The sequence below is a fragment of the Falco peregrinus genome, chromosome 6 (assembly GCF_023634155.1).
Source record: "Falco peregrinus isolate bFalPer1 chromosome 6, bFalPer1.pri, whole genome shotgun sequence".
In the NCBI taxonomy this organism is placed as follows: Eukaryota; Metazoa; Chordata; class Aves; order Falconiformes; family Falconidae; genus Falco; species Falco peregrinus.
In genome coordinates, this window is record NC_073726.1 from 37427917 (window position 1) to 37447293 (window position 19377).

Sequence of the window (19377 nt, forward strand, 5' to 3'; positions counted from 1 at the left end):
TTCCATTATATGTCTAAAATCAAACCATGGACAACTTAGATGGAAGCCGTGACTGTGGGAATAAAAGGTAGTATGGGTCAATGTGCTGTGCAGTGGTCTTACTCAGTTTGAACAGGCTTCTGTACATGACAATAGAGGCAGGAGGGAAAGAAAGTGTGAGAGAGACTGTTTCTAGACTTGGGCAGGATGGACCTTGGTTTTATTCTCTGAAGAGTCTTTCTGATTTCAGGGAACCTGTATGCCCTGTGGGGAGTCAGTTATTGGGGTATGTGTTGGTGGGATGGAGGCGGTCCCCTTTCAGAAGGGGTTCATTTGGGACACAAATAACATGCTTAGGAGCAACCAAGCGGTACTTCAAATTAAATTTTGTTTCCTTTTTGTTTTCTTCTTTCTTGGAAGACACAAAATGCTTATTTTTCAACTTCCTTGTTTGTTTACATTAGTTTACAACCCATTAGAGATCCTAAGTCCTTTTCAGAGTTTTGCAGTTCTTATGCAATTAGTCTTCTTATTTGGCAATTAGACTGAAATGAATTTTTATTCTTTGGAAAAAATGTGATTTAATGTATTCAGTGAGATTTGATGTGGTAATGAGCTATGTCTTGTAACTGAACAGCATTTTTTTAGCTAACTAAATCATTAAAAAGGTAGCAGTTGTATATATTTGCTTATTTGTTTTGTATAGTAACTCTGTAGTATATTAAATGCATGGGAGTATCAGAAAATAGCTATCCCTTGAGTAAACGGCACTGGAATTTTTCCATTAATTTTCCCTTTAAAATACACATCACTGTAGGCTCAGCCCATGTTAAAAAACCTGATTAACAGACTTTACATCTGTGTCCGGTAACAGTCATCCCTTTGCACAAGGCCATATATCTCCACTTGTTTCATCAAAAGAAAACTTCTAGTAGTTTTGTTAATGTATTAGAATCTCCACAAAAATATTGTGTGGGTTTACTTTTTATGCTTTGGCAGTGAAAATAACTCTAGGAGTACTAAATGTAAAAAAGAATTATTTTCAGCTTCGGTATTATCTCAGCATTTTTAATTTCAAACCTGATTTTTTTCATGACAGTTCAGACACACAATTCATTAATGCACTTTTAGTGACTCTTACGGATTATACAGTTTGTAAAGTTATCATGAAATGAAATTAGAGTAAATGTGGCCTAACTTCACAGTTCTGCAAAATCTGTGACAAAGTGACTAGCAAATTAAGTGACTTCATCCATCTGTGAAATATTTCAAGGTCAAACCTTTATTGGTTACAAGATTTCTAACTAAAAAGACAGAGGGTGACAGTACTTACAGTTTGGTAATATTTGCTTACTGAGCGTGAAATGAAATTTAACAGTGCGGCATGTCTATGTTTGTAAATTTATTGTGGTTGTTTAGACTTCTTGGAAAATGATATGTCAAGCTATCACCCTCAACCTCCAGAATGTGATCTTTACATCCAACAAAAAAGTTCACTTTTTTCCATCTTTAAATGAGTGTGAGATTATTTTTATTTCAGTTATGTTTTTCTTAAGCAAAACAAAACTTGTGGCTTGACTGTATGTGAACTTAGGATGTGGCAATCTCAGTGCAGCTGTGAGCATCTCATGCAGGAACTGCTCATTATCATAATGCTCACTACCACTGGGCATCGTGTTCAGCTCAGTGGGATGGTGTGGGAGGTTAAACTCTTGTAGATTGAGATTCTATATTACAGATATACAAAAAGGCTCTGATCTCCACCTGAATAGGTAGTGCATGGAATAATTTACAGGTGAGCCAATTCCAAGAGTAGAGAGTAGGATGTTAAATTGTAAATACCTGAAACACTTTTTTTTTTTTTTTAAAGAGGTTAAATGCAGACCTAAGGTGTTGTGGTTTTGTGGGGTTTTTTTTAAGGAGAAAAAATAATTGAAAATTCCAAAATAGTTTATTAAAGAATCTTAAATGTGAGTCAATACCATGTGATACTCTGCACAATATGGTATAAAACCAGGGAGAATGCATGAACGTCTACAAAGTTTCTTTAGTGCTTCTGGGCAAAATTTTATTGGTTGAGTAATCAAAATACCATTAATGAACAACTCAGTTTGTAAAATACACATCCAGTCTGAATTTTCATCTTTTAGAACTATTGTTTATAGATACATACCGAGCATCTAAAAGAAAGTGCTTTGCAACTGGGGGATGTGCAATTAGTTTCAAACTCTAAAGGATGGTGAAGTTAGCTGTGTCAGTTTTGTAAACTGAATGATAATAACTTACCTGGTCTGGTGTAAAACTTCCTTATTTTCTTCTTGTATTATTTGGTTAGTGTTGGCAAAAACTGAAGTCTTAAGGGTATCTTGGTCTCTTGAATCTTGAAGCGATTAATTGCAAACTCTGCCACTTCATGTATGTGTTAGGAAATACAATGCTTGCTCTTTGAGCAGCGTGTTAATCTTCTGCGGCTTTTGTAATTAACAAAGGGGAATGCTATGTGTTTCTTGATATGCATATTTTTTTATTCAGATGTCCAAATACATCATAGGGTGCAAAACCTCCAGTAGTTGCAGTAGCAGATTCCTGGAACATAACCTGTAGAAGGAGAAAGAAACAACGCCTGAAGATGTGGGTATGGTTGAAGAGAATGGGGAAGAAAGTGACGTAATGAAAATGTGTGTCAAAGTGTGTTAAAGTGGATGCGTTAGGGATGACTTCCTGAGAACACTTTGACAAGCCTTTATATTTACCAATGACGAGGAGGGCCACCAGAGAGGAATGAAGTAAATCCTGAAGCACAAAGCATCATCAAACAGGAGTTTGAAAAATTAGTCTATTTTGTCCCTGCTAAGTGCCACAGAATGTAAGTTCCAAGTAATCTTTTGTTTGGGAACTATTAACTTTCAAAGAAAAGAAATCTCAAAAATCCCATCACTTCTGGAGTGTGTGCTAAAGTCAATGATCTCATAGTCTTTTACAAACAGAAATAGAAGTATTTGTTCTACCCTGCATCATTACCCTGTGAAGGGTGCAACATTGAACAAATGATCGCTTTATCTTTTGTCCCGCAATTTCGTATGGCAAAGCTGTATTGTAGGAGTGGATTTCCAGCAGGAAATGTCAACACTCATGGCAAAAGTGGATGAGTGTCACAAGCCCAGGATGTAATGCATTTTTTTCCCCTGTGATTTGCCTGGTAACATTCAACACGAGCAACACTGCTCTCATGGAGGAAAACGGAGCAGATGATTTGGAAGTCTGTGTATTTGCTTTGTCTAATTTTCTTTGTTAACCTCTTAGCAACAGCGTAAACCAGATTTTCTGTGTTTTTTCCTGGGTGGAAGAAGGTGGACTTGCGCTAGGAAGAAAATTACAATCTGAACTGCAAAACCTCGCCTGTGCCCTTGGGATGGGGACAGAAGGGAAGTCAAACCTCATTCATAAAGAGATGTCAGCAGCTCTCATTTCCCAAACTGCTGTTTGGCGTGAGGGAGATGAAGTACCACACTAATGTTCAATGGGCCTTGCTATTGTACTGAGAGCCTGTGGATGGAACTGTGATCCTTCAGTTCTGTGGACATGTAATACTTGGGCCTCATTAATGTGAGGTTACATGTGAAGTTGTCCTTTTGCCTTTCAAGTCTGTGTTCTTGGTACGCTTCGTAGGATTCGGACTGTGCAAGGACAACAGGAGTTACTTAAAACTCAGGATTTAAAAAGAAAAAGGGAACAGCTGCATGTGGTGGGTATTTAGAGAGAAGGAGAAGGGTTAATCCATCTGAAAAACTGGATTCTTCATTGCCATCATGTTGGCCTGTGCCTCTAGGGCTGTGGGCTCCAGATGGATGGTTTAATTTGCATATATATTTACATAGTCTTTAATTGTAAATTCATGTGATCATAATGGAGAATTTGTCTGTAGTTGTCTCTTCTTGACTGTTGAGTGGAATTTTCTTCTTGTCAGAGCTCACCTGCAATAAAATCTTTGTTTGTATTCACCATATTTTGACCCTGATAAAACACATGAGGCTCAGGATACAAATCACTTTCTGGATGCCTGTGTTTTTTCCCAGAGGGGCTTTTTCATTGCTCCAGTTTCCTAGTTGCAGTTTTCCCTGTCAGATTTCTTTCCTGTTGCCCATCCTGTATTACTTCTAACTGCTCATTCAATTTATTAAACAAGTAGCAAAACTTTTTTTGTTGCAATGTCTTTTGATCAGAGAAATGCACAGTACATGACTAGTGGATGTTTTCAATACTGAAACATAATAAGGCTTTCACTGCTTCCGAATAGTTACTCTTACTAAGTATTAGCAATAGAGGTAGAACACCCATTATGGGGCTGCTGGGGAGTACAGACATTCCTCTGCACCAAAGAGTTTGTAGATCTAAATCTTTCATGTGATATCCTTGATACAGAGAATTGATATCGGGCAGAAGATGGGTAGAGAAGAGGATTTATCTGAAATGGCATGTGGAGGCTGCTTCTTTCTAGTATTCCCTGTCATACTGGTCTTGTGTTTTAAGATGAAACTTCTTTACGCCCATGGAAATAGGGTGGGATAATCTATGGGAATATGTATGTGTGTGTACTTAGAGCTCAGTGAGACTGTGGCCATGGAGATGGTGGAAGAGCCTCAGTGAGTAGGATAAGGATGTATCTGTGGGAGGATGAGCCAGGAAGCTTTTCCACAACCATTTTTGCTAATCCCATGAGGTAAAAGAAACTAAATCCATTTAATGTCACATATTAAAAAGTCTCTCGCGTCAGCTTCTACATGCAAAGAGATGTTCAGTGATGGATTCTCCTGTAGCCTACCTTAAATCTCACACTTCATGTTCAGGTCTGCCACTGTCAATTAACTGTGAAATCCCACATACCTCAGCCTTGTGTGATGGCACCATATAGCTCCTGTAGTCTAGGGTATGCAGCCTAAGAAAATATTTGGATGCTTTTGTGTGAGAACTTCATTTAATGTCTTTGCTAGGTATTTTTGTTCTAGTGAGCTGTAATTTAATTAATTATTATTTTTTCTAGTGCTCTACTTTTTAATTATGGTTAGAATTGAAATATGCCATTTTTGAAGACTTGAAATGTAATGTTTTTTACTCAATGAGGAGAAAAAACCATATTCATATTCCAAACTACTTCTCCATATGTATTTCATCATTGATTTGAGATATACTTTGTGCATAAAACAGACACAGTATGCAAAATCTTGGTAGAATTCCCTCTAGCCATTTGCTATGTTTCTTTAGAAAGATGGAAACACCTTTAATTCAGACTTCTCAAAGAATTATGTTCTAGTTTTAGTATTTTTAAAGTATCAATCTACTGCTTCAGCCCTTGAGGGGTTTTAAATATGGTTAGAGTAGTACTCTGGTTAGCTTTTCTTGTAGAATGATTATTGGTGTCACACAATATTAAGCAAACTCAAACCGTTTTTTGTACTTAATTTTACCTAAGCTATATTTCCTTGGGGGTGGTCAAGCTAACATTTGTTTCTGCATACGCGTGTATTCTAATTACTCACTTATTTAAAGCCAAATAGGCTTGGAAAAAGAAGAAGAAAAATAGAATGTATGCAAACTGCATACAAAAAAAAAAAAAAAAAAAAAAGGCAAAAAGCTTCTTTTCCCTGAAGCATACATTCTGCATGAAATTCAACTTGACAAGTGACCCTTTCAAAACAGTGCTACAAAGATTTCTCAGCATCCTCCATATATGAGAGGCAGTGTTCTTGTATTAAAACTCACAAGCAGCTCCCCAGTTCTCTCTAAATGAATTTAGCCTCTTCCTCTATCCTTTGTGTTCTACTTTATCCTCATTCACTGTGTTGGCATTCATGGTTTTATGTGCACACTTCTATGTGAGAAAATGCTGCAAAAAGCAAAACCATTGGGATATTAATATGAAATAATATGTATATGATAAAAATACAATAAAGAACTCCCGCAAGGATTTGCTGGCAGTTGCAGGGTTGCAGGTTTCTCTTGAAAATGTGGTGGTTCACTTACAAAAAAAAAAAAAAAAAAAAAAAAAAAAAAAGGAAGAGTTACTATTTAATTTAGAACTAGGTGACAGAAAAGCTGAACTCTAGCTCTGAAGTCTTGCATTCTTTAATTCAGGAGCAGAGGGAAATGATAGTCTATGATCGTAAAGTGAGCAGCAATTAACAAGAATGTGAGAATGACTTGTGAAACTGAGTGTAATACATCAAAATTAGAGCAAACTAATAATTTAACAGTATATGAGAAGTATCCGATCTTTAAAATAATAGTAGTGAATGACCAGTATTTTATCACTATGCAGTTCTCATGCAGCACTATTCCAGAGATGGCGCACTAGTTTGCGGGGTTTTTTTTCTTTTTTCTCCTCTGTTGTCAAATGAGAGACATGTGCAGTGTAATATTTAGTATGTCCCATGCTTTTGATGGTCTCTCCAGGCATCTTTAGGAAAAGCAGAGAACTTGAGTTCAGGAGCTTGCTTCCAGAGGGCTTTCAGGTGGTACAGTGGTACCTGGGGGTGGAGGGGGGGGGGGGGGCGGGCTGATAGTTTTTCTTCACAGACAGTGTTGTCTTTGTACACAGCACTGCTGCTGCATTTATGGACTGTATGATCTCACAGTGCTTAACAGATTGTAAATTACAGGCATTTGGTAATTTTCAAATTGATAAGCTCACATTTTACGCTAAGATATTTAGGGCAGATTTTGAGTGGAAAATTGCAGCCTTAACGTGAGCAATTATGACATGTAAACAAACATCTGCTCTTGAAAAATCAGAAGGTCAGGCAAGATGGTACTGTAAGATGGATAAGGGGAGTAGTTCCTTTGTCTATTACTGCTGGTCCCCAGAAACAATGACAGCAGATTATCAGAGACATCCCTTGATTGAAAGAGACAGAGAAGAAACGGTTCTTCCCTTTTGAGCTTTACTGTATCTTTGTGGTTTAGGGCTTGAGGGAAAAGGGAAAGAGAACTATGTTTTCTGTTCAGCCAACCTCCAAGAACTGTTTATATTGATCTTAATTTTTGTATTGTGCATTTATAATTTTGTGGGGTTTTTTCCAAGGAAGTAACCTGAAGCAGGTAGGTCTCTGTGGCAGCCATCGTGTGTTCTTTTCCATGGCTGCCTCCCGGTGGTAGCATTCCTTCCTCTAGCAGAAAGCTTTTCAGAGCTGCCCAGAGAAGCAGAGGGAGACACAGGGAGGGTTCTTCCATCTAAAATATTTTTCTTTTACACACTGAAGCATGCTGATGAACAGGATGCAAAATACCTCTTAGAACTGTTAATTGGTGCCAGTTCCATTCTGTAATTATGATTCAAAGTGTTAGAGAGGCTTGCTTGGTATACAGGCTCTGGTTTCAAAACATAATGTTTGCAAGCTGTGGTGGGTTGACCTTGGCAGGATGCCAGGTGCCCACCAAGCTGCTCTATCACTCCCCTTCTTGGCAGAATGGGGACGGGGAGGAGGGAGAGAAAATAAGATGAAAATACCTTGTGGTCAAGATAAAGGCAGTTTAATGAAGCAACAGCAAAAGTTGCACGTGTGGAAGTGAAGGAAAACATCGGCAGGCAATGTTTGGTCACTTCCTGGGAAGCAGGGCTTCCGTATGCGTAGTGGTTGCTCCTGAAGGCAAATGTCCTAAATAATGAATGCCTTCCCCTTCTTCCTCCTCTGTCTTAGCTTTTATACCTAGCAGATGTCATATGGTATGGAATGTCCTTTTGGTCAGTTTGGCTCAACTGCCCTGTCTATGTCCCCTCCCGAGATCTTGCCCACCCCCAGCCTGCTGGTGATAGTGAGGGGGGATGTTGCAGAGCCAGCCCTGATGCTGTGCCAGCGCTGTTCAGCAGCAGCCAAACCACTGGTGTGTTATCAGCACCTTTCCAGCTACCAACGCAAGCACAGCGCTCGCTGTGGGGGCTGCTATGGGGCTCAGCCAGACCTGATACCCAAGCCCCTTCAAATGGAAATCCTTGTTAAATATTTACTACCTTAATGGCTTATCCTTGGATAGCAAAATGTTTTTCCTACTTCTTTGCCCAGTTTCTGGAAAAAGTGCTGTAGAAAATAGGTGTCACTCATGAAAGTTTACCTCGATAACTGCATAGCTAATTTTGTGCAAGTAAAATGTTAAATGCAAGTATCTTACATGATGATGAGAGAGCTAATCTTTCCAATGGGTACAAAGGCAAGTTAAAGCTTAAATGCTGAGATCTGTCTTTGAGAGAATTATCGATGGCTGCAAAAACATTTATGCCTCAGCTCAACTATTTGAAAAGAACAGTGTCTTAATGGTATATTTGTTTTATTACTGCTGTGAACTCTTTTCCAGTAAGTCACTGACGAGAGACAGATCCAGTTTGATGGGGCTTCTTCTTAACTTATACAAATCAGTTATCAGAGTGGAGAATGTAAATATTATCTAATTGGTGTCACTTGGCAAAATTTTTATTATGCAGATCATGCCAGACACAGCATGATATTCCTTGCTTCTTCTGAGGAAGTCACCTTGGAAATGGCAATAGAGCACTTGCTTTGATTGCAGTAGGTGTATTCATGGAGAAAAGGATGAGCCAAAGAGCTCGAGACATATTTAGATTGCAACTTCTGTTGTGGCATCATAACACCAGAAAATCAATTCTCAAAATTCTAGTTCAGAGAGAGCTTCAGAATATCAACCAACACCTAATTTTACGCCCTCTAGGCATAATTATTCTATTCTCTTTGTCATTAAGGGATGAAACTCATTGTCGTCTTTGATGTTTTACGTTTTAAAAAGTTGAAAGCCAATGTTTGTTTCTTTCTCTGCTCCTCCCATAAAATCAATATGCTTTTCTGGAACTGTGATATATGTCTATTAGTTTCAGCTTTTTTATTCCTTTTTAAGCAGAAGGCTGAAAGAGCCATCTTCATTTCCCGGAAGGGATGAGCTGTTTGCCACACGAAGCTGCAGAAGGGTGAATCCTGAGCAGTGGGGAAAGCAGTAGTTAGCTGTTTGGTTTGGGTTTTTTTCTAACTACAGTAAACTGTGTTTGTGAAACTGAATTCTCTGCTTATATGTTTGAAAGTAGGACTATGATAAAATATTTACAGGTATGGCATGATGAGTAGCTAATGAATGTCTCCAGTGTTCTCGGCAAAGCAGTGGAGGTAGTACGTAATGCATATGAAACATGTTTTGTTCAGAAATTTATGGTGTAGTGAAACACTTAATATTCTGACTCCTATTAATGTATAACAACATTGTCCTCAGTTAAGGTATTTCCGGAATTCTCTGTGAATTGTCCTGAATGCAGTAATATTTCAGGGTGGGGAAAATCCTGTCAAAAGCTCAGCTTGCTCCAGGTTACAAAAAAAACCCCAAAACAAAAAAAAACCCCAAACAAAAAACCCAAACAACAAAAAAAAAAACCCACCCAAAAAAACCCCAAACAGCTGAAACTTTGTCTCTACTGTTTGCATTCATGCAAAAGGAAACAGCTGTATAATTTACATGCTGGTGAGACTATATGCTTTTGTGATAGAAACTGTGAGCGTGCTTCTGCGCCTTCAGTTCAGGAGATGGAGCCTGCCCTTGTAGACCGTAGTAGTTGGTGATATACAGTGAAGAACACCCTGTGCTTACCTGAAGAGTGCTCATGCTCCCCTTCAACCCCTTCATGCTTTACATACAAGATAGGTGGGACCCATTACCATGAACACTGACCAGTACTACCATTTAGTGCATTTTTTCCTGCTTTACTACATTAGCCATCTGTTCATGTGATGCACCTCATGAGCATGTGAAGAGAACGGAAGGTCCATTGCGCAAGGTAATGACACACTTTCTAAAGCTCAAAATTTGCCCGGATTTAGGTCAGTTCTCTCTAGAAAATGGTCAGGCAGTTGGTGTACTACATCTGGTGTTTATTGTGCTAGCTGAGATGATTTGGTTGCTCCCTTGTCTGCTTGTTTGCTGTGTTGGTCTTGTTATGGAAAGGACTGAAGCCTCCCTGAGGTGCGCTGAGGACCAGGGAAGCTGCTTCTCCAGCAGAAGCTTCTGCTGCAGCAGCATGTTTAGCAACAGAGGTGCTGGAGAAGGATGTATTTACTTGATGAAAGCCAAACGTCTGCTCGATTGTGGTTTTCAGCTCTCCCTTAGAGACCAGTTTAAAAACAAGGAAGTTTTTACATTTTCTTCTTTCAAAATTATACAGCTACTTTTTAATTTAATGTTATAATTTAACTTCAGGGAATGGTGATGGCTGCAAGACTTGTCTTCAAGATGAATGTTTCTGACACCAATAAGGAATTTTTTGCACATCTGTCAGGTAGAGTATTCTACAGGAGCAAATACAGTATCAAAACATTTTCCTCTCTGAAAAGAGAGTGCTGCCTGTGCTGTAGGCTAAGTCTGTCTAGTTTGCATGTTTCATGGTACTAATGTAATGTTTTTGCTGCTTGTTGGCAGAGCACAGAAAAGATATGTGAATTGAAACCTTCAGAACACACAGTGACCCCTTCTTAAAGATCCATATCAAAAGTTTTATTGGCGTTTTTTATTTTTGGTAATATGCCTGTAATAGTCCTCTAAGGTCTTTACCCTCTGAAAGTTGGAAGCTGTGTGATAAAAACAGACTTGTAATAAAACACAACCTTCTTATAGAAGTTACACTAAAAATAATTCTGGTAGTGCCCTCAGGGTGTTCATCAGCCAGCAACAGCAGCTGCATTTTCACAGTGGAAAAGCAGGGGCTGGTAAGGTCAAGGAGGATGAGTCTTTATTCCTGTGGGGAGCATGGTAGGAGCATCCGGGGGGGGGTGTGAGTTTTTATGGATAAAATGGATGTGGGTTTGTGACAATATTGTTTTAAAACACCTGGGAAGCTGGAACAAGCCTGAAAGAATTCCAGTGCCTGCTTTTTGTGTGTGTTTGGTTTAGGACTCTGATAGCAGGTCTAGCTGATCTCTGCTAGTAACTTTTATGTATTTCAAAACTAGAAAATCCCACCTCAGTTCTGATCCGACTCTGCATACTTCTCTTGAAACAATGATAAATTGCAATCCTGGCTTTCGCTTTGCTGCTACTTTCACGTTTTTAAAAACACTGCCCTGCTTTGCTCTTTGCAGAATAATGACTCACTGAAATGTCTGCATCACCAGAAACTAATCCCACCTCTGCGTGCTCTTCATTTTCCAGGTGATGACCCTGTAAAATCTATTTTACAGAAAGACTCTCAGACTTCCTCAGGCTCATGGGTGCTAAATGGTATCGCCTGCGAGCGTGAGTGCGGGTGACCATGTTCAGTATGTGGTTTGGCTGAGGCAACTGACTGATGCCCGACTTGTGCCAGCAGACAGGAGAGGTCCTGCTGGACTAGAGACCTCACTTGGCTGGCTGGAGCACAGTTACAAAAAAACCCCTGTGGTTGATGTCAATGTGATAGGATTCAAGCAGCCACTGCTTTTGTTCTTGTGCAGGAGGGAAACTTCATCAGAAACACGGATGAAATTCCAGCCTTATCTTAGGGAATGTGTGTGGGATTCAGGCACGCAGCAAGAGAAGAGAGCCAGCACCTTTTCAGGCTTTTTTGCTCCTGTCATCCTGTACAAAGGATAGTCAGCTGTACCTTATTTTTCAAGTTTTTAAAACTCTGCTGGGATTTTAAATGAGTATCATCATGGTGCGCTTGTGATGTTGCTTCCTTTGTTTGCCTATTGCAATATAGCCTGGCCAGCTCTATAGGAGACCTGTCTGTGGAGTGCCTTTTAATATTTAGATCTAGCAGTGATTAGAATACACTAATGCCCAGTGGGTATATGTGTCATTTTTTAACAGCTGCCGAGCTTTCTCCCTGCTGCTCCAATTAACACATTCAGCGCACACTTGCCGGTGAGTGGGCTGTGTGTACGGATTAAACCACTTTTGCTATTTATTCATCCAGCATATGTGATGCCAGAAATGGATCGGTGTGTTTCCTGTTCTTACAACAAATGAAATCAAACGGGATCCTGAGCCTGTGCCTGGGTAAATATGAGGGCAGAGTTTAACCGGCAAATGAAAACCTGTTTTGCCTTGAGATATGGTTCAGTCCATTGACTAACATCTATCCCCGCCTCCCAGCCCCTCTTCAAATGATGGAGACACAGGATAGGGAGCTCTCAGTGCTGGGCTTCCCCTTGCTGGCAGGCAGGTCTCTTCAACTTTGTCCTCTGCTGTTTAATAACTGCTTGAAATACTGAGTTTCTCCTTTCACTTCAGTATTTTCCTCCTTTGTCTATTTTAATGTTGAAATATTCCAGTCAGTAGATTTGATAAAGTCCACCCCCCACCCTTTTTTTTTTTTTTTTTTTTTTTAAGGGAAAACAATATGCTTCCTAGTCACAGCTGAGATAAGGGAGGGGTTTTTTAAATGGTACTGGAGCAGCCGGTCGGAGGCTGCAGCTTTGCTCCAATGCTTGCAGTTGATTCATGCTGGGACAGCTCTTTGTGAAGCAGAGGGCAAAGGGGGCTGCTGGCTAGTGCTGCTGAGGAAGGAGATGGAGCGCTTCTTGGGCTTCGTCAAGCAGATAAGAAGATCAAGAAGAAGAAAAGGCAAAAAGTACCGGCCAGAGGAGGATTACCATGAGGGCTATGAGGATGTCTACTATTATGCCTCAGAGCATTTTCGAAGTAAGTATTTTGCATGACCTCATTTTCCTCTGGCTGTGACAAATGTTATGCTTTTAAGATGTTTAAAAACCCTAAACCCACCAAATGCAAACGGTATTCCTCCCTTGTTAGAATCTGAGCCTTGTGCAAGCATTAAAACGTCTGTTCCTGTTAGGGCTTTATCTGACTGTGGCTGCTGATGAACAATACAAAGCAGCTGAAGTGGCACAGCTGCTCTCAAAGTGGGGTCTGTATGCAAACCCAGGTAAGATTTCAGGTGCAGCTGGAGTCTGATGGCTGGAAACCTTTGGTTAAAACACTTTGTGCTGAGAAGTGATAGGGTGGCGCTAGCCCTTGTAGAGTGCCTTCAGAAAACCGCATGGATGTTTTAAAATCACTATAAAGGCAGCGATCTCGGATGTGTAAGTTGGAGTTAATGGTTAATGTTTGTTATCGAGTGAAAGTCTGTCTTCTGAGCCTCCACTGTGACCTGGTCTTTTCAGTTCGAGTAACTCAAGTGGGCTGCTTCCCTGCCGCGGGTCCAGGACCACTCATGAAGAATTAAGTGGTGGGTTTTGTTTGTGCTCACGTGACAGCAGCAGCTCACCCAAAACAAAAATAAACCACCTGCTCAGAAGTCCCAGTGCAAACTATGAGCAGTTCCCTGCAGCTTGTTACGGTTCGTCCCCTGTACCTGTCAGGCTTCGGAGCTGCCCGTCTGCCTTGGGTTTCTCCTGGAGGAAGGGACCTGCCCAGAGGTGCCCACAGGGACAGTGGGAGGGGAGCCACACTCAGCTGCTGCCCCGGGTGTTCTGCGGTGCTGTCAAGGTGAGGTCTTGGCAGCAGAACCAGTCATGCACAGAAAATAGCTTTTTTTGTAAAGGTTTCTGCTTTTCTGCCTGGTGGTTTGGGAGCTTTGCAGTGAAGCTGTGCCTTTTGTTGAACAGTCCACGTTTGATGCACTTTTTTGTTGTTCTGTACTATGTGAGTGGCTGTCAGAATCTTTTTGCATCATTTGGCTTCATTTCCACTTTGCTGTAATAAATCATAAGACCCTCAAATTTGTTTTAAGACAGAACGGTGACCGTGATTGTGCCTTACAGCACCGGAGTGGAAAATTAGGAAGCAAGAGATTTTCTTTTTGGTTTTCTCCCAGTGCACCATGCTTGCCTATCTCCAAAAGTAAACTAATGTAGGGTGCTTGGTTTTTTACTTGGTTTCTCCTTAATACACTTTTGATCTCTTTCAATTTTTAAGAAAATTTACCATGCTGATAAGGTTATAATTTGTCTATGTTGTCAAGACTTAGTTCGTGTAAGATAAAGACCTGTTTTGGGGATGATGCAGTTGTAACAGGTAACATACTGACATAAAAGCTTCTACGCAAGAACTAAAAATTTTAAATCTACTTAGCACTGAAAAATGTGAAGATGATGTATGTTAGTGAAGGCACGTAACTTTTTCTTGCTTTAATATGTAAATCAAAGGAATGTGTCAAGGCAGTATGTCAGAATAGTTCCCTGGCTGATTGTTGTTGTTGTTGAAGGTCTTTTAAATAAGAAAGCAAAACCCCTCCAAAAACTGTCATGTGTAATAAGGATTTCTTGAATGCTGATTAATAAATTATTAACTCTTGACTTAATGTAAGGCACTAAGATTGAGCTGAATATCTAATATGTTTTCCTTTTCCTTCTACTTAGAAAATAGATAGTACAGACTGAAGCCTGTGGAGGTCATGAGTATTTCAGACTGGATCAATCTGTGTCAGATTTTGAAGCGGTATTTACAATAGTGATCACAGTACTCTGAGTGGTCAAAATAGTGCACAGTTCTCTGGAGTTGGATGCACAGAATTCGCAGCTTCTTGCAGCTCCTTAGGCCAAACATGTCACAGGAGGTTTGAGCCTGGAGTCTTTATAAAGAGATACCACATCAAACACAAGTGCTCAAGTGCTTCTTTTGTCTGGTCTTTCCATGTACTATACATGTCACTATTTGGATATGTGCGGTAGCTACTTCAAGCAATGTACAAAATGCGAAAAGGTGCTGCTGGTGCTGCTATAAATGCTGTCTTGAAATTGAATTTCATGTAGTGGGGACAATTAAATGTTTTCTATTTAATTTAATTATGGGCTGGTGTTACGCTGTTTACTGTGCAAATTTAGAGTAACTGCAGAGCCATTCCTTCTGTATTCATATGCTTAGAAGAATGCGTGCTTGAGAAGATAGTTATTTATTAGTATGATACTCAGAATATCAGAGCTAATGAAATCAAAGACCTACTGTTCATTCAACTGAACAGAGTTGGAGCTTTTTTAGATTTAGTTTCCTCTCCCTGCATTGTTATCCATCCCTCCTCCATCATCATTTATCAGTTATATATCCAATTAGCCAGTGCATTTGAAGATTGTCTGAGCCAATCGCTTTATGAGCTTGTTACTCTCTTTTCCTCCCATTTGTGGTATTGCTTAGTGTGTTGTATGGAGGCAGAATTAACGGAAAACTGCAGAAACTACATTAGAATAACCAAAGGATCAAACAGAAAGAAAACAAAGTTAAAAATAGAACAGTCCTCTGGGAATCACAGAAGAAAGGTGACTTCAGTTTGTCCTTGGCCGAGCTGCGCCTGGATATTGAGATACTGTAGCTCCTGCTGTTAGGTATACTGTCTTTACTCCTCTGAAGCTTTGTTGTGGAAGACCACATTAGCTGTGATAGTGGGACACAGCTGCATGAGAGGAACGTGCAGTAGTGCCTAAAGCTCCCTGGGTAAAAAAGATCCCAGCTCTGGAGTCAGATGCCTTTTTCCTTGGACGTTTCATCCATTTTGGTTCAGTTAAACAAATATCCTTGTTTTAACCTGCAACATCAGCTCTCCTATTTTCTGAAGAGTGTTTTTCTGTGCTACATAATGCTAGAATAACTAAAATAATAATTTTGTTATGCAAACGCATATTGACATTAGTGCAGTCATCATATTCATTTTGGTGAGATTTTGCAGTGTGAGCATAATGGGTCATGAAATTGTTACCCAGCCTACTCAGACAAGTTGGTACTTATTACATAAAATTATTTTGAAAGTATTATATTTATCTTGCACAGCATTGCAGCACTACCATTCAACCTGTTCCTTTTAATAAGGCTTTGCGTGAAAAAGGCCCTTGTCATATTATTACCAAGACTGATGGTGAACGTCAGCAGTGGTGTGTAGCAGAGCTGCCTGGAGCACTGCCAAAATGACATATATCGTTTTGCTGAAGTCAGGGTGGTTTGCCAAGACCTTTGAGTTTCAGCGTAGTCTTGAGCAGGAAGGTGGTTTTGGGACCCAGCCTGATTTGGTCACCTCTGACTAAAACAAACCCAAACCCCTTCTTCCCACGCTCCAGTCTGATTTCAGCGCTAAGTCTTTTCTTTAGCAAAACACTTGGAAGTGTTTGGGTTTTTTCCAAATGATTTTGGAACCTCATAGGTCATACAAAACCCAGGCAGGTTCAGAGGCCGTTGCTGTGAATGCTTACTGTTAAATTTTGTATTATTTATGTTACTTCTTGTTTCTGTCATCCACCTCCTTCTGCAAGATACTCTGTTTGCATTGGTTCTTCCTATTATCTTGTCGGCAGCATAGTCCACTGGCACAAAGGTTTTATTTTCTGTGTTGATGCAATGAACATATTAAAGAAAATCCCCCACAACGCTTAAAGAATTTTACTAGTAAAGTCCTATTAACCCAAAAGGTCCCATGGTCCCATTTTTTTTTTTTTAGCCCTGACCTTAAAACATTCCAGTCACTCAGAGTCCCACAAATAATTTTCTTCTGTCCTTTGTCAGGGCCTAGTATATGTTCTTTAACCGGAGCATTGGTATTTTGGACAAAGTGGTCTGCCATAGATTATATGTGGTGAAATCATGTATCGTTTTTCTCTGTGATGCCCTTTATTAATTCTTCCGCAATTCTTATGTGAGAATCATCTGGCTTCTCATTTTTAGGACAGTCAGCCTCTTTGAATTTGTCTCCAAAATGCATGTGATGATCTCTCCTTTCTTTCTATTAATTGTCCTATCTCTTTCCCTGTGTCAATCATTGGAAGGTGAAGGTAAGGCATTTGACTCCTAGCCTAGCAAATACAGCAAAAAAAATTAAAACCCGAGTTTTCTATAACTCGGAGTTGAAAATTTGGAAATCAGTTGACTGAACTCTGGGAATAATTAGTTAAAATGAATATTGGATATGTGAGACACTATTTGGGATGATGTCAGCAGAAAAACTCCACTTGAGCGTTACTCTCCAACATGACTCAATGTTATGGTGTAGAAACTCCCTCAGCTGCCAAAATTGTAGTAACAAATGTCTTTGCCTTTCATACCCTGGGTGGTTTTAAAGCTGGATTAAATATTGATGGAAGAGACCTACTACTGAAATAGCACTAAGAGAAAACACTGAGGGAAGTGATATGCCTATGGTTTCTTAATGCTGCAGTCAGTAACTGCATTGGTCCTGTCCAGATTTTCTCCCCTTCGTAAATTGGTACAAATAGTTCTTGTTTGCAAGCAGCCTTGTAAATTTGATTGGGGTTGTAAAAGAATTAATGGTTTTATGAGTAATGTGGTGACAAGGGTGTTGGATATCTCTAGCTCAGGTTGCAGAGATGTTAATTGATCTTAAGGGTGAGGAATGCAGGACGACTGCTTTTCCTTTTACGAAGAGTGTGTGTTGCTAGCCTGCAGTTCAATTGGATATGTGTGTGTGTGTGGTGGGAGTTTCTCCTCCCATCACAGATCTTGTCAAGTCAGTACAGTAAAACCTCAGCTTTCATCGAAACTAAAGGTAATACATTTGTCGCAGCCTACAAGAAAAAAGGCTTTTGGTAACCGGAGCAGAGAGTATGGCAGGCCTTGAAAACACAGTGAAAATAATATTGTTTAAAATAACTAAAATTTATTAAAGCTTCTTATTTCCTTCTCCTCAATGACTGTTTAATGATTGTTGTACCCTGGAGATTTTCGTTAATGTGTTACAGTTCTTCAGTATTTCTGTCTGTTTTCCGTAAGTTGCTTTTTTTCCTGAGGTCTGGATAGCCCTGGCACCACAGTTCAGCACGAATGGAACGTGATGCCCCTGTCCAAAGAGACCCTGTCACCACAGGGTTACCATCCAGTGTTGGTTTGTGAGCCAGGCATGGTGATAAAGGCAGCAACTGTATTTGAGCTTTATTGCTTGGACAGACAGTGTCAACTTTTCCTATTCAGAGATTTCTGAATGAAATAGAAGTGGTAGCAAGCAACTGTTGTCTCTGCATCCACTTCCAGGCTAAAACTTTCCCTGTACAGGACCCAGTCACAACATCTTCTGTTTTGGATAAAATTCATGCACTCATTAGATAAAGGTGTTGTACCCTCATGCAGTTTCTGTTGCTTTTTCACCTTCATCTGTGTTAGATACTGGGGTTTTATTAAACAGTTGGTCATTGCATCAAGTGCACTTTTGTATTTTATAGCAGCTATCGTATTGCAAAGGCTTGTTCAACTATGATGCTCTATGTGAATATTTTGGAAGTTATCCTGTTTATCGACAGTCTTGTTCATCATGGTGGTTAGTGATTGTATACTTTCTAGAAGAACCCAAGAAGTGGTGAAGAATTACATATTATTCTCATTTTATAGACAGCAAACTAGTAGGAATGAGTTATATAAAGGAGAATATTACCAGCTCTTGAGCATCCCATGAAATTATTTAGCCTGTAAGAAATATGCATATATTAAAATCTTATTTTACTCCTTTCTTGTTTTATATTGGTTAACAGCATGTAAGTCTTGTGACAGGGCTTATGTTTGTAGATGCTTAAGCTGTTTGAATAGTGGCTTTAGCTGCATTACGTTCTTTATATAAATTCAAAGGTAATTAAATTGGTGATGTTCCTTGTACAGTAGCGTGATACTCAGTCACAGGGTCTGTTGGTGAGGCACCCAAGGCTGTGGGGTTCCCTGCAGGACTGGGACAAGCATTTCTTCTAGCCAGGCAGGTGTGTGATGGTTTTGGTGAAACATTTTCATTACACATGAAACGAGCTGTAGAAATTTTGCATTTTTTTTCCCCTAAAGCAGTGGTGCAACAGCCAGTTTGTTTGTTAGCAACAGGATTACTTTTTAATTTTACTTTGAGGCCCTTCTACAAGTGGTCATTAGATTCCTGGGGCAGCACAGAGCATGGATGGTAAAACATTGCTTTAGAGTTGCTTGAGGGGAAACTAGCTCTATATATTTTAAGTCACTGAAATAATGAGACCGGAGTTATATAATTCTTTGCATGAAGTGTTAGTACTTCTCCCTGCTAGCAATTAAGAGTCTACAATTTCTGTGCTACTTTTCTTTCATTTACTTTTCAGTCCTATTCTTTACTGAGTAATTAAAGATCCTGATTGTTCCTGCTCAAGAAACTTATTTGTTATAGGTATTCCTCCTCTTACAGTGGCTGCTTGTACAAGGTTGTACCTTCACTGTTTTAGAGAATTTGGCATCTTTTATATTTCAGTATATCTAGTATATATGATATTCAGGTTCAAACAATGAAATTTAGAGAGATCTGGACCTCCTGCTTCCTGAAATGATGTTTAAGTTCATGGTTTTAATCATGACTTTGTCAGTTTACACCATGAACACGTAGTGATGCGATTATTTTTTCCCCTTGAATATTATAAAGTGAATGGAACATCAGGTTTTATGAAGTAAGACTAGAGAGAGAAAAGCAACTACTGG

The 19377-nt window shown here is 39.6% G+C and overlaps 1 protein-coding gene across 7 annotated transcripts in view; it reads left to right on the forward strand.

Moving 5' to 3' along the window:
• GRIP1 (glutamate receptor interacting protein 1) overlaps positions 1–19377 on the forward strand; it is a 328666-nt gene that overhangs the window by 85053 nt on the left and 224236 nt on the right. For 6 of the 7 annotated variants that reach the window (XM_055809295.1, XM_027793374.2, XM_013303010.3 and 3 more), the window contains exon 1: positions 12126–12645. The exons of the other annotated variant lie outside the window; for it this stretch is intronic. In XM_055809295.1, the coding sequence (XP_055665270.1) occupies positions 12513–12645 (133 nt within the window). In that variant the 5' untranslated portion in view covers positions 12126–12512. Of the gene's footprint in view, positions 1–12125; positions 12646–19377 lie in introns of those variants that run through there. 7 annotated transcript variants of the gene reach the window in all.